General features: G+C 40.9%; 1 protein-coding gene across 1 annotated transcript; it reads left to right on the top strand.

The window, feature by feature from the left end:
* The first annotated feature begins 14,088 nt into the window (after positions 1-14,088).
* Positions 14,089-14,871, top strand: LOC102977189 (proline-rich protein 23C-like). The gene has a single exon (XM_007117476.2). The coding sequence runs from the start codon at positions 14,089-14,091 to the stop codon at positions 14,869-14,871; it is 783 nt and encodes a 260-aa protein (XP_007117538.1).
* Positions 14,872-15,869: the final 998 nt, after the last annotated feature.

Below are 15,869 nucleotides of genomic sequence, written 5' to 3'. Positions count from 1 at the left end.
GCTATTTGGGGTCTTTTGTGTTTCCATACAAACTGTAAAATTTTGTTCTATTTCTGTGAAAAATGCCATTGGTAATTTGATAGGGATTACATTGAATCTGTAGATTGCTTTGGGTAGTACAGTCATTTTCACAATATTGATTCTTCCAATCCAAGAACATGTATATCTCTCTGTTTGTGTCACCTTTGATTTCTTTAATCAGTGTCTTATAGTTTTCTGAGTACAGGTCTTTTGCCTCCTTAGGTAGGTTTATTCCTAGGTATTTTTTTGTTGTTGCTGCAATGGTAAATGGGATTGTTTCCTTAATTTCTCTTTCTGATCTTTCATTGTTAGTGTATAGGAATGCAAGAGATTTCTGTGTATTAAATTTATATCCTGGGCTTCCCTGGTGGCACAGTGGTTGCGAGTCCGCCTGCTGATGCAGGGGACATGGGTTCGTGCCCCGGTCCGGGAAGATCCCACGTGCTGCGGAGCGGCTGGGCCCATGAGCCATGGCCACTGAGCCTGCACGTCCGGAGCCTGTGCTCCACAACGGGAGAGCAACGGGAGAGGCCACAGCAGTGAGAGGCCCGCATACCAAAAAAAAAAAAATTTGTATCCTGTGACTTTATTAAATTGATTAATTAGCTCTGGTAGTTTTCTGGTGGCATCTTTAGGATTTTCTATGAATAGTATCATGTCATCTGCAAACAGTGACAGTTTTACCTTTTCTTTTCCAATTTGGATTTCTTTTTCTTCTCTGATGGCCATGGCTAGGACTTCCAAAACTATGTTGAATAAAAGTGGTGAGAGTGGACACCCTTGTCTTGTTCCTGAACTTAGTGGAAATGCTTTCAGTTTTTCACCACTGAGAATAATGTTTGTTGTGGGTTTGTCATATATGGGCTTTATTATATTGAGGTAGGTTCCCTCTATGCCCACTTTCTGGAGAGTTTTTTTAATAATAAATGGGTGCTAAATTTTGTCAAAAGTGTTTTCTGCATCTATTGAGATGATCATACGGTTTTTATTCTTCAGTTTGTTAATATGGCATATCACATTGATTGATTTGCATATATTGAAGAATCCTTGTATCCCTGGGATAAATCCCACTTGATCATGGTGTATGATCCTTTTAATGCATTGTTGGATTTGGTTTGCTAGTATCTTGTTGAGGGTTTTTGCATCTACGTTCATCAGTGATAATTTTCTTTTTTTGTGATACCTTTGTCTGGTTTTGGTATCAGGGTGATGGTGGCCTCATAGAATGAGTTTGGGAGTGTTCCTCCCTCTGAAATTTTTGGAATAGTTTGAAAAGGATAGGTATTAGCTCCTCTCTAAATGTTTGATAGAATATGCCTGCGAAGCCATCTGGTCCTAGACTTTTCTTTGTTGGAAGATTTTTAATCACAGTTTCAATTTCATTCCTTGTGATTGGTCTGTTCATATCTTCTATTTGTTCCTGGTTCAGTCTTGGAAGGTTGTACTTTTCTAAGAATTTGTCTGTTTCTTCCAGGTTGTCCATTCTATTGGCATAAAGCTGCTTGAGTAGTCTTTTATGATCCTTTGTATTTCTGCAGCATCAGTTGTAATTGCTCCTTTTTCATTTCTAATTTTATTGATTTGTGTCCTCTCCCTTTTTTTCTTGATGAGTCTGGCTAAAGGTTTAACAATTTGTTTATCTTCTCAAGGTACCAGCTTTTAGTTTTATTGTTCTTTACTATTGTTTTGTTTGTTTCTATTTCATTTATTTCTGCTCTGATCTTTATGATTTCTTTCCTTCTCCTAACTTTGGGTTTTGTTTGCTCTTCTTTCTCTACTTGCTTTAGGTGTAAAGTTAAGTTGTTTATTTGAGATTTTTCTTGTTTCTTGAGGTAGGATTGTATTGCTATAACTTCCCTCTAAGAACTGCTTTTGCTGCATCCCATAGGTTTTGGATCGTCGTGTTTTCATTGTCATTTGTCTCTAGGTATTTTTTGATTTCCTCTTTGATTTCTTCAGTGATCTCTTGGTTATCTAGTAGCGCATTGTTTAGCCTATATGTGTTTGTATCTTTTATATTTTTATCCTATAATTGATTTCTAATCTCACAGCGTTGTGGTCAGAAAACATGCTTGATAAAATTTCAATTTTCTAAAATTTACCAAGGCTTTATTTGTGACCCAAGATGTGATCTATCCTGGAGAATGTTCCATGTGCAGTTGAGAAGAAAGTGTATTCTCCTGCTTTAGGATGGAATGTCCTATAAATATCAATTAAGTCAATTTTGTCTATTTTGTCATTTAAAGCTTGGGTTTCCTTATTCATTTTCTGTCTGGATGATCTGTCCATTGGGGTAAGTGGGGTGTTAATGTCCTCCACTATTATTGTGTTACTGTCAATTTCCCCTTTTATGGCTGTTAGCATTTGGCTTATGTATTGAGGTGTTCCTATGTTGGGTGTATAAATATTTACAATTATTATATCTTCTTCCTGGATTGACCCCTTGATCATTATATAGTGTCCTTCCTTGTCTCTTGTAATAGTCTTTATTTTAAAGTCTATCTTGTCTGATATGAGTACCACTACTCCAGCTTTTTTTGATTCACATTTGCATGGAATGCCTTTTTCCATACCCTTTCAGTCTGCATGTGTCCCTAGGTCTGTAGTGGGTCTCTTTAGATAGCATGTATACGGGTCTTGCTTTTGTATCCATTTAGCTAGTCTTTGTCCTTCTGTTGGAGCATTTAATCTATTTACATTTAAGGTAATTATCGATATGTACATTCCTATTACCATTTTCTTAACTGTTTTAGGTTTGTTCTTGTAGGTCTTTTTCTTCTCTTGTGCTTCCTGCCTAGAGAAGTTCCTTTAGCATTTGTTGTAAAGCTTGATTGGTGATGCTGAATTCTCTTAGCTCTTGCTTGCCTTTAAAGCTTTTGATTTCTCCATCGAATCTGAATGAGATCTGTGCTGGGTAGAGTAATCTTGGTTGTAGGTTTTTCCCTTTCATCACTTGAAATATGTCCTGTCACTCCCTTCTGGCCTGCAGTTTCTGCTGAACAATCAGTTCATAACCTCATAGATAACCCCTTGTAGGTTATTTGTTGATTTTCCCTTGCTGCTTTTAATATTTTTTCTTTGCATTTAATTTTTGTTAGTTTGATTAGTATGTTTCTCGGCACATTTCTCCTTGGGTTTATCCTGTATGGGACCCTCTGTGCTTCCTGGACTTGATTGACTATTTCCTTTCCCATATTAGGGAAGTTTTCAACTATAATCTCTTCAAATATTTTCTCTGGCCCTTTCCCTTTTCTTCTGGGACCCCTATAATTCAAATGCTGGTGTGTTTAATGTTCTCCCAGAGGTCTCTGAGCCTGTCCTCATTTCTTTTCATTCTTTTTTCTTTATTCTGCTCTGTGTCAGTTATTTCCACCATTCTATCTTCCGGCTCACTTATCTGTTCTTCTGCCTCAATTGTTCTATCGATTCCTTCCAGTGTATTTTTCATGTCAGTTATTCTGTTGTTTATCACTGATTGTTTGTTCTTTAGTTCTTCTAGGTCCTTGTTAAACATCTCTTGTATCTTCTGGATCCATGCCTCCATTCTATTTCTGAGAACTTGGATCATCTATACTATCATTACTCTGAATTCTTTTTCATGTAGATTTCCTATTTCCTCTTCATTTATTTGGTCTCATCGGATTTTACCTCGGTCCTTCATCTGCAACATATTTCTCTGTCATCTCATTTTGTCTAACCTACTGTGTTTATGGTCTCCTTTCCACAGGCTGCTGTTGTTGTTCCTCTTGCTTCTGTTGTCTGCCCCCTCGTGAGTGAGGTTGGTCCAGGGGTTTGTATAGGCTCACTGGTGGGAGGGACTTGTGCCTGCACTCTGGAGGGTGGAGCTGAGCCTTTTCCCTCTGAAGGGAAGGGCTGCATTAGGTGGTGTGTTTTGGGGTGTCTGTGAGCTTATTATGACTTTAGGCAGCCTGTCTGCTGATGGGTGGGGCTGTGTTCCTGTCTTGCTGGTTGTTTGGCATGAGGTGTCCAGCACTGGAGTGCATGTCCTAGGATATGGTTGGGTCAATGCATCCAGGCTGGGTGGGGGTGATGCAGGGGAAAGGGAGGCCCCAGGATCTGGATCTAAGAAATTGGATGAAGTTTTCCCAAGATTGCTAGGGCCATGAGTCAGGAATCGTCATGAAGAGAAGCCAAGGACATAGCTAGGGATCTTGTTAAAAGGCAGGTCATGATTCAGGAGGTCTGGAATGGGGGCTGAGGTTCTGCATTCCTGACAAGCCCCCAAATGCTGCTAATGCTGCTTAATTTGCTCTTCAGTTTCTAAAAATCGATGTTTTTTTTCCTCCGATTTACTGAACATTTAAACATTTACATCTGAAGCAAGGTCCTGGGGTGACGTCCTACCTACCGTGTGCAGCCCACAGCAGGCAGGACATGGTGACCTATTAGATTGACTTATATAAAATCGATAATATTCAACCATTCTGACCTACAAAAATGAAAACTGTATATGGTTCAACTTAACAGATACTCAGGAGAAAATGCTGACAATGTAGTTGGATGTTCTTGGGAAAGCTACAGGAGGGAGACTCATATCTGGGAGTCACCAATATACAGATGGCACTTAAAAGAGGACAGAAGGTTGATGGGAAAAAATAAGGTCAACAACAAGGTCCTGGGATAGTCCAACCTTCAGAAAAAAGAGCAAACAGATAAAGAAACTGAGAAAGAGAAGCAATAGACAGACGGGGAGAGTGTGAGATCTTGGATGCCATGGGGGGAAATGTTTAAAGAGAGAGAGAGAGATTGGCTGTGTCATATGATGTCCATGAGGACTGAGAATTAACCCCTGGATTTCATAACGTGGGGGTCACTGGTGACCTTAATGAGATTGCTTATAGATGACTGGCATGGACACAAGACTGACTGGAGTGGGTGCAAGAGAGAGTGGGAGGAAGGAAATTAGAGAATGCAGGTATAGTTGACTAATACAACAGTTTTGGTGTATAAGGAAGGAGAAAACTGATATAGAAACTGGAGGAGAAATTCATGTCAAGAGAGTTTTTGTTTTAAGATGAAAGAGTTTACCTCTCAATTATGTACTGAAGATTTTTTTGGCCGTGTTGCACGGCATGTGGGATCTTAGTTCCTGAACCAGGGATCGAACCTCCATCCCCTGCTGTGGAAGCGTGGGGTCTTAACCACTGGACGACCAGGGAATTCCCTGTATTGAAGATATTGATTCAGTAGAGGTAGCTAAAATGTGATGATTATGGACAGAGATGGGAAAATTGCTAGAGTGATATTCTTGAAGAGGCAAAATGAGATGAGATCACTTGCACCAATGCAGGGAGTGTGGCCTTTTCTAGGAGCAAGATATTTCATCTACAGGAACAGGAGAAAAAGCAGAATATATAGTCTCAGTGAAAGCCTGGTGAGATGTGACTTAGGGAATTTTGGAAAATATTTTCTGATTGCTTCATTCATACAGTGAAAACGAAGCAAGGTGACCGTCTAGGAGATAAAATAAGGGATGAGGTATTGGAGGTTTGAAGAGAGAAGAGAAAGCATGCAATGTTCATCTAAAAGAGTGAGCAAATGGGGTACAGCAACATAGTAAGGTCAATGGGCAGCAGTAGGAGCCCATCTGATGTATGTGACCATGAATATAAATTGAAACCAGTCATTGGGGTTGAGTGTTCTTCTCCAACCCCCTTCAGCTTGGAAAGTGCAGGCACAGCGTAGCAGATATATTGACCAGCAAAGCAGGAGACAGGAAAAAAGAAATGAAGATATAAAATGGCTAAGACTGATGTCAAAGAGAGTACTGCCTATATTTTCTCTAGGAGTTCTATGGTTTCAAGTCTTACACTGAAGTCTTTAATGTATTTTAAGATGACTTTTGTGTGTGGTGTGAGATAGTGGTCTAGTTTCTTTATTTTTCTTTTTTTTTGCATGTGGCTGTCCAGTTTTCCCAAAACCATTTTTTAATATAAATTTATTTTTTTTTTGGCTGCATTGGGTCTTCATTGCAGTGCATGGGCTTCTCATTGCAGTGGCTTCTCTTGTTGCAGAGCACAGGCTCTAGGAACATGGGCTTCAGTAGTTGTGGCACATGGGCTCAGTAGTTGTGGCTCGCGGGCTCTAAAGCACAGGCTCAGTAGTTGTGGCACATGGGCTTAGTTGCTCCATGGCATGTGGGATCTTGCCAGACCAGGAATCAAACCCGTGTCCCCCTGCATTGGCAAGCAGATTTTTAACCACTGCACCACCAGGGAAGTTCCCCCATCACCATTTATTGAAGAGACTGCCCTTTTCCATTGTACGCTCTTTGCTTCCTTGCCATGAATTAATTATCCATATATGTATGAGTTTACTCCCGGGTTCTCAATTATGTTCCATTGACCTATGTATCTGCTTTTCTGCAAATATAATGCTGTTTTGATTATTGTAGCTTTATAATATAGTTTTAAATCAGAGAGTGTGATACCTCCAACTTTGTTCTTTTTATCAGGATTGCTTTGGCTGTTCAGGGTCTCTTATGGTTTCATGTAAATCTAAGAATTTTTTATTCTATTTTTGTGAAAAATATCCTTGGGACTTTGATAGAGATTGCATTGAATCTGAAGATTGCTTTAGGTAATATAGACATTTGAACGATGTTATTTCTTCCAATCCATGAGCGCAGAATACTTTTCCACTTATTTGTCTCCTCAGGCAAGGGAAACACAAGCAAAAGTAAACAAATAGGACTACATCAAACTAAGAAGTTTCTGCACAGTAAAGGAAAACAGCAACAAAATGAAAAGGGAACCTACCTAATGGAAGAAGATACTTGCAAATCATATATCCGACAAGGGTTAACATCCAAAATATAGAAAGAACTCACAACAACAAAAAAAAGAAAACAACCCCAAAATGGGTATAGGACATTTTCCAAAGAAGACATAGATGGCCAACAGACACATGAAAACATGTTCAACATCACAAATTATTAGAGAAATGCAAACCAAAACCACAATGACTTAAAGTCTATTTCTCTTAAGTTCTATGTCTGATATAAGTATTGCTCCCCAGCTTTCTTTTTATTTCCATTTGCATGGAGTATCTTTTTCCATCCCCTCACTTTCAGTCTATGTGTGTCTTTAGATCTGAAGTGAGTCTCTTGTAGGCAGCATATATATGGGTCTTGTTTTTGTATCCATTCAGCCACTCTGTCTTTTTTTTTTCAAAACAAACAACTTTTTATTGAAGTATAGTTGATTTACAATGTTGTATTAGTTTCAGGTACACAGCAAAGTGATCTATATATGTATATATTCTTTTTCAGATTCTTTTCCATTATAAGTTATTATATACAAGATATTAAATATAGTTCCCTGTGTCATACAGTAGGTCCTCATTTATCTATCACCCTATGTCGTTTGATTGGAGCATTTAGTCCATTTACTTTTAAAATAATTATTGATGTGTATGTTCTTATTGCCATTTTATTAATTGTTTTGGGGTTGTTTTGTAGTGCTTTTTTCTTCCTTTCTTCTTCTTTCATTCTTTTGTCTTGTGATTTGATGACTATCTTTAATGTCATGTTCAAATTCTTTCCTCTTTTTTCTGTGTGCATCTATTATAGCTTTTTTGTTTATGTCTATCATGAATTTTATATACAGCAATATATTGTTATATGTGATTGTTTTAAGTTGCTGATCTCAAATTTCAAATGCATTTTAACAACCCTACAATTGTACTCTCCTCCCCTTATGATTACTGTTTTTGACATCATATTTTACATCTAATTATTCTGTGTATCCCCAAACTGCTTATTGTAGATATAGATAATATTAATACTTTTGGCTTTTAACCTTCCTACTAGCTTTGTACATGGTTGATTTTCTATCTTTACTGTATATTTTTTTAAATCTATCTCCTAAGGCAAAGGAAACAAAAGCCAAAATAAACAAATGGGACCTAATTAAACCTAAAAGCTTTCACACAGCAAAGGAAACCATCAACAAAATGAAAAGACAACCTACCGAATGGGGGAAAATATTTGGGAATGAGATGACCAATAAGGAGTTAATATCCAAAATATATAAACAGCTCATACAACTCAATATCAAAAAGCAAACAACTTGATTAAAAAATGGGCAGAAGAGGTGAACAGACATTTTTCCAAAGACGACATAACAGTTGGCCAACAGGCACATGAAAAGATGCTGAACATCACTAACCATCAGAGAAATACAAATCAAACCACCATGAGATACCACCTCACACCTGTAAGAACACCTAACATCAAAACGACCACAAATAACAAATGTTGGCTAGGTTGTGAAATAAAGGGAACCCCCGTACACTGTTGGTGGTAATGTGAATTGGTGCAGCCACTGTGGAAAACAGTGTGGAGGTTCCTCAAAAAACTAAATAGAATTACCATATGATACAGCAATTCCACTTCTGGGTATATATCCAAAGAAAACAAAAACACTATTTTGAAAAGATACATGCAGCTGAATGTTCATGGCAGCATTATTTATGACAGCCAAAATACGGAAACAACCTAAGTGTCCATCAACAGATGAACAGCTAAAAAAGATGTGATGTGATATATATATGCATGTGTGTGTCTGTGTGTATGTATATACTCAGCCATTAAAAAAAGAGTGAAATTTTGTCATTTACAACAACATGGATAGACTTGTAGGGTATTATGCATAGTGAAATAAGTCAGACAGAGAAAGACAAATACTGTTATGTTATCACTTAAACATGGAATCCAGAAAATAAAACAAACTAGTGAATATAACAAAAAAGAAACAGATTCACAGATATAGAGAACAAACTAGTGGTTACAAGTGGGGAGAGGCAAGATAGGGGTAAGAGATTAAGAGGTATAAACTACTATGTATAAAGTAACTAAGCTACAAGGATATATTGTACAACACAGGGAATACAGCCAATATTTATTTTTTGGCTGTACCCCGCAGCACACGGGGATCTTAGTTCCCTGAACAGGGATTGAACCCGGGCCCCCTGCAGTGGAAGCATGGAGTCTTAACCACTGGACCGCCAGGCAAGGGCCTATAGCCAATATTTTATAATAACTATAAATGGAGTATAATATTTAGGAATTGTTCATCATTATGTTGTACACCTGAAACATAATACTGTAACTCCATTATACCTCAATTTTTTAAAAAACTAAAAAAAAACTGACAATGAGATATCACTTCATACCTGTTAGAATGGCTTTTATCAAAAGGCAAGAAATCAAAAGTGTTGGCGAATATGTGGAGAAAAGTGAGCCCTCATGCAGTGTCGGTGGGAATGTAAACTGGCACAGCCACTATGGAGAACAGTATGAAGATTCCTTAGAAATTCAGGAATAGAACTACCATATGATTCAGCTATCCCACTTCTGAGTATTTATCCAAAGTATATGAAAACACTAACTTGAAAACACTTATGCACCCCCATGTTCATTGCAGCATTATTTACAAGTCAAGATATAGCAACAATTGAAGTGCCCATCAACCAATAGGTGAATAAAGATGTGAAACACAATATATACAATATAGATACAGCCATAGAAAAACATAAAATCTTGCCATTTGCGACAGCATGGATGGACACTGAGAGTATTATGCTAAGTGAAATAAGTCAGCTAGAGAAAGCCAAATACCATATGATTTCACATAGATATGGAATACATAAAAAAAAACCATACAAAGTAAATGAACAAACCACACCAAAAAAAAACAAACATGTAGATACAGAGAACAGAGAGGTGGCTACCAGAGGGGAAAGGATGAAATGGAATGGATAAAGAGGATCAACTCTGTGGTGACTATACAAACTAAATCTTTGCTGGTGAGCATGCTGTAGTGTGTACAGAAGTAGAAATATAATATCCATATGAAACTTACAAATGTTACCTCAATTAAAAAACAATTTTTAAAAAAGATATAGGGCTTCCCTGGTGGCACAGTGGTTGGGAGTCCTCCTGCCGATGCAGGGGACACAGGTTCGTGCCCCGGTCCGGGAAGATCCCACATGCCGCGGAGCGGCTGGGCCCGTGAGCCATGGCCGCTGAGCCTGCGCGTCTGGAGCCTGTGCTCCGCAACGGGAGAGGCCACAACAGTGAGAGGCCCGCGTACAGCAAAAAAAAAAAAAAAAAAAAGAGATATAAATATAGCAATGATTAAAATGACTATCTGTGGAATTTAAATTCCAGTTATGGAGGGAAGTGAAGAACTGATAGTTTAAGTTTCACTGAAAAGATGAATTTTTCCAGAAGGGCATAAGGATTGATGGAGTTTGGATATTTAAAGGGCTAAGCTATAAAGTTAGGAGGTAGCCACTACTCTGAGAATAAATGTTTTAAATTGTGATTATAGAGCAGTCACAATTTGGAGTCACGTTCATTTGCCTCACACACAGAAAGCCAAACTCTGAGATAGAGAGGTTTGCAGCAGAGAAAGGGTTTATTCACAAGGCAGTCAAGCAAGGAGAAAGGAGAACGAATCTCAAATCCATCTTCCCAAAGGCCAGAGGCTAGGGATATTTACTGGATAAAGAATTAGGGTGGCCTGAGGTGCAGGGAGCGTGGGGAAAGGTGACTGGAAATAAGAAAAAGATGAGGTCGGGACTTCCCTGGTGGCGCAGTGGTTAAGAATCCGCCTACCAATGCAGGGGACATGGGTTCGAGCCCTGGTCTGGGAAGATCCCACATGCCTTGGAGCAACTAAGCCCATGAGCCACAAGTGCTGAGCCTGCACTCTAGAGCCTGAGGGCCACAACTACTGAGCCCGTGTGCCACAAATGCTGAAGCCCACACGCCTAAGTGTCCGTGTTCCACAACAAGAGAAGCCACCGCAATGAGAGGCCTGCAGACTGCAACGAAAAGTAGCCCCCAGCGGGGGGCTCACTGCAAATAGAGAAAGCCCACATGCAGCAACGAAGACCCAACGTAGCCAAAAATAAATAAATAAAATTAATTAATTAATTATTTTTTTAAAAGATGAGGTATCGTTATTCTCGGCAGGTGCAACTAAGCTACATGCTTCTTCAGAGGATGCATGTTCAGAAAATGGCGGCATTAGCATATTCTTAGGGTGGAGGTTTTGGCCCTCTGACATCAAATGGCCACCGATCAGACACTCTCGCATGCCCGAGGGGAGAGTCGGTTGTCCCAACCAGTCTTAACCAGATGAAGTTCAAACAGGACAACTGACTCCAAAGTTCCAAAAAAACAACTCAGGCAAACATCTTAAGATTCTTACATCAGAGGTTACTTATCTATAGGGGTCGTGAAGGGCCTTGTAACTTATTGTTTAGGCTACATGATGCTTGGAGGATATGCAAGTTTTTGTAAAAACAGTAAAGTGAGCTTGACCAGTGAAGGCAGTTTACAGTTTACTATTTACTAATTAAGTTATAGTCTAATGGATGTAACTGATGACTAGCATATAAGTTTCATAATTACAAGGTAAAGAGTATGAGTCAATGAGGTAGGAGGGAGGACAAAATTACTGAAGAGGAAGAGAACTAAGAAGCCAAGATGTGGGGGGAGGAGAGATCCATGACAATATTAAACTCACCACAAATTACAGCAGATGTGGAATGAGTGAGAATTACAGTGAATCAAGTGCTAAAGTCTTCAAAGACTGTGATAGAGACATTTGCTACACATACATTTGATAAGTGACTGGTAGTAGTATGACTGAACCCCAATTTCTTTAAACAATATTTTGTTTATTTACAGAATGTGGTAATACTATGAAGCCCATAGAGAGAGGGATAAGATAGAGAGTAAGTGAAGAAACCATTCCAAACAAAATGGTCAGAAATGCCCTTTTCAAGAAAGTGCTCTCGGAGTTGGTCTTTGAAGAAGGAACCAGCACGGCAAAAAGTTGGAGGAAGAGTTGAAACCTAATTTTTTTAAAGTAAAAACAAAAAAAAAGAAGAAGATGGGAATATTTCAAAGAATTAAATATAATATTGGCTAATAAGCCTATGAAAAAAATGATCCACCTTGACTGGCAATCAGAAAAGCAAAATGGAAACACAATGATATAGCATTTTACTACACCAGGCTGGAAAACAGAGTCTATCAATAAGAAATGTTTACAAGGATGTAATGAAATGGAAACATACTCTGCTCACAGGAGTTTAAACTGTGAAAAATATTTTGGAAAAAAAAAGAGGAAGGCATTACCTATTAACATTTTTTTTAATTTTATCATTTTTTTATAATTTTTTAATTTATTTATTTATTTATTTTTGGCTGCGTCTGGTCTTTGGTGTTCCATGCTGGCTTTTCTCTAGTTGCGGCCGGCAGGGGCTACTCTTGGTTGCAGTGCGCAGGCTTCTCACTGCAGTGGCTTCTCTTGTTGCGGAGCACAGGCTCTAGGCACACGGGCTTCAGTAGTTGTGGTGCACGGGTTTAGCTGCTCTGCAGCACGTGAGATCTTCCTAGACCAGGGATCAAACCCATGTCCCCTGCATTGGCAGGCAGATTCTTAACCACTGCGTCACCAGGGATGTCCCTACCTATTAACTTGAAAAGGCACACATAGGACCAATTAGTAATTCACTCTTAGGTGTATGCAATAAATGTATGAGTTAAGAGTTCATGATTTAAAACCAGATAAGTCTGCATTGGATGCCTATATCTAACACAAACTCGGTACATATTTAATTTTTGAAACCTCACTTGACCACTCTGAACTTCAGGTGTTGTGAAAAGTAAAAAAGATCATTTTTTTTTCAGAGAGGGCAGGAAGAAACTTTTGCAGGTCATAGACACTTTTATGGTTTTGATTGTGGTGATAGTTTCATGAGTGTATACTTATCTACAAACTCAAGTTGTTTATATTAAATGTGTACAGCTTTTTGCATGTCAATCGTACCTCAACAAAGTGTTGGGCTATCTTTTAAGAAAAAGATCATTTTTGGACTTCCCTGGTGGCGCAGTAGTTAAGAATCCGCCTGCCAATGCAGGGTACATGGGTTCGAGCCCTGGTCCGGGAAGATCCCACATGCCGTGGAGCAACTAACCCATGTGCCGCAACTATTAAGCCTGCACTCTAGAGCCCAAGAGCCACGACTACTGAGCCTGCGTGCCACAACTACAGAAGCCCGTGTGCCTAGAGCCCGTGCTCCGCAACAAAGAGAAGCCACCGCAACGAGAAGCCTGTGCAGCACAACGAAGAGTAGCCCCCGCTCGCCGCAACTAGAGAAAGCCCGCACGCAGCAACGAAGACCCAAAGCAGCCAAAAATAAATAAAAATTTTAAAAAAATTTTTAAAAAGATCATTTTTTAAACCTCAGTATAAGGGTTGGCATATAATAAATACTGAATAAAACAATTTAATTATACTAAGATTGTTTTAATTTTATAACAGCTTTTATCTTCAGGAAGGAACTGCCACAAATATTTTACTTACTATTAAGACAGACCTTTACCTAAACATATATGAGTATTTTCCATTTACTCCTTAAATGAAAGACCAAGCATTAAAGGAATTTCATGGAACATTTAGATAGGTCCGTTTTATGTTGCCAAGAGGGCGGGCTATTTGAGTGGTTTTTTTCTCTAGAATGCCTGAAATCAAAGGAAAATATTAACCTTAAAGGTGACTAATATTTAAAGTTCCATTTTCGGTGTATCTTTTTTTCTCTAAAAATGAAGTACACGAGTATTCTGCCCCCTGTAGGGCTATAACAGTAGCTTCCTACCAACCACAGCCCCGGCTATTGGGCAGCACAGATACCGCGAGTTCTACGGGGCGGAGCCTTGGAGGGGGCGGAGCTTAGCGTGACATTTTGCGACTAGGATTCCACTGGCTTCACCTGCAACATCTTTCGCTGTCTGGTGCGTAGACGAATCGGCGTGAGGAGCTGAAGATTCGAAGGTGCCGGATCCCCCTAGAAGCCTGAACTGCAGGTCCCCGGGGAGGCGGCCCCGGAGCTCCGAGGACTCGTCCCGTATCGCGCCGTCCCGCCCCGGCTTGCCTCAGCCGTCGTCGAAACCCGTCACAGCGTGCAGAATCGAGCGCCTCCTCGCCCTCTGCCAGGCCCCGGGAGCGCTGTCCGTCGGTCGAGGTCATGGGCAGCCAGCCCCGCAGCCCCAGTGCCTACCCTGCGGACCGGTGGGGACCGCAGACCGAAGGACCCGGCTCCGCCAAGCGCCGCCGAACGGAGGAGCCCGAGGGCCCCGAGTCCGAGTCCGAGGCGGCGCCCAGCCTGGACAACCTGACAGGACATCCGGCCGCGGACGCGCTCACTTCCGTAGTGGTCCTGCCCGCCGGCTGTGCCCTGCACCTGCCCCTAGATGACGTCGACGTGCTGCTGGAGCCCGAGCCCACGTCCGTGAGGCAAGTGTCTCTCGGAGATCACATCCTCATGCTGGTCCCCGAGGCCCTCCTGGGCTCGGGCGTGGAAGGCCCGTGGGTACAGGGCCTGGAACGGGCCGGTTTCCTGAGCGCTCCCGGGGAGTACATGGCCCTGGAGCCGGGATTCTTGTGCGCAGCTGTCCCACAGATCGCCTCCCAAGAAGAGGCCAACAAGGAGGAAGCAGAAGCCGAGTTCCTGCCGTCTGGGATGGATGGTGAAGCCGGCTCCGTCGCTGGGCTCCGCAGCCCCACCTCAAGGGTGTCGGGCCCCGGCGCGCAGGGCTTTGTCCCAGAGCCCTGGCCTCGGGAGCCCAACCATAGTCCAGAGAGAGGCTCTCCTCACCACGACGACAACCTGGACTTGCACCTTCTGGAGCCCTTCCCCGACTCACCACTCCAACCTCTACCTCCCTCTCCGAGTCCTGGTCCTCACGAGCGCCCCCAACGCCCTCATGGTCCTGCGCGGAAGGCCCAGAGATGTCTGTTCCCGGAATGAACTGCACCCCAGTACACACACAAATTCTGGCTAACATCCTGGAGGCCCAATGGATTTCCCAGCGTCTTTTACACTGAATGTCCTACAACCTGGAAATTAAGCATCTTGTGTGCCAACAACTCCTTTTTCCCTCCAGACTGGCTATAGTAGCAGGAGAAAACGTCAGGAAAAGAAAGCAGACTCTAGACCTTTTTTTTTTTTTTGACATCTTTATTGGAGTATAATTGCTTTACAATGGTGTGTTAGTTTCTGCTTTATAACAAAGTGAATCAGTTATAGACCTCATCTTTGAAATGGAAAATCTGCCCAGGGATACCGGACAATGTGTTTTCAGACGTCTGGACTTCTTTACAAGATCATTCTCAGGCCTATCCATTCCCGCTCGTTTGCATCAGTTATTTTCTCTCAAATTCTACTCTCTCCAGTACCATACCGTTGCTACCCTATTTTTCCCCAAACCAAGAAATAACTGGATTTCTCATGTTATATGTTTTCCCAGGAATTTATAAAGATTTTTAGCCATGGCTTTTCTTTCTTGGTGTTTTGAGCTGCTCTCCTGGAAAACTGCAAAATAGTATGATGGTTACTATACATAATTGTATGATATTTGTTCATAGCTTCCTCTTAACCTGAGGAAGTTCTCTTCCAGTCAAGTTCACTTTTCATTATGAATAAATGTTGGATTTTATCAGATGTTTTTAGCATGTATTAGGATATGCATTTCTTTAAATCTGTTCCTCTGGTTATTTTGACTCACAGACGGATGTAAAATGTTTGCATTCCTGCTATTCCACATTATTCATACCTTTTAAATTCCACCCTGAGTTTTTCTTTTGTAAATCAAAACTCTAACTTTTTTTTTTTTTTTTTTTTTTTTTTTGCCGTACGCGGGCCTCTCACTGTTGTGGCCTCTCTCGTTGCGGAGCACAGGCTCCGGACGCGCAGGCTCAGCGGCCATGGCTCACGGGCCCAGCTGCTCCGTGGCATGTGGGATCTTC

This window comes from Physeter macrocephalus, chromosome 1 (assembly GCF_002837175.3).
Source record: "Physeter macrocephalus isolate SW-GA chromosome 1, ASM283717v5, whole genome shotgun sequence".
In the NCBI taxonomy this organism is placed as follows: Eukaryota; Metazoa; Chordata; class Mammalia; order Artiodactyla; family Physeteridae; genus Physeter; species Physeter macrocephalus.
This window is presented reverse-complemented; position numbering and strand designations above follow the sequence as displayed.

What these genes read in the sequence shown, in the direction of transcription:
- LOC102977189 (XM_007117476.2), top strand. Translation starts at nt 14,089, where the DNA reads ATGGGCAGCCAGCCCCGCAGCCCCAGTGCCTACCCTGCGGACCGGTGG.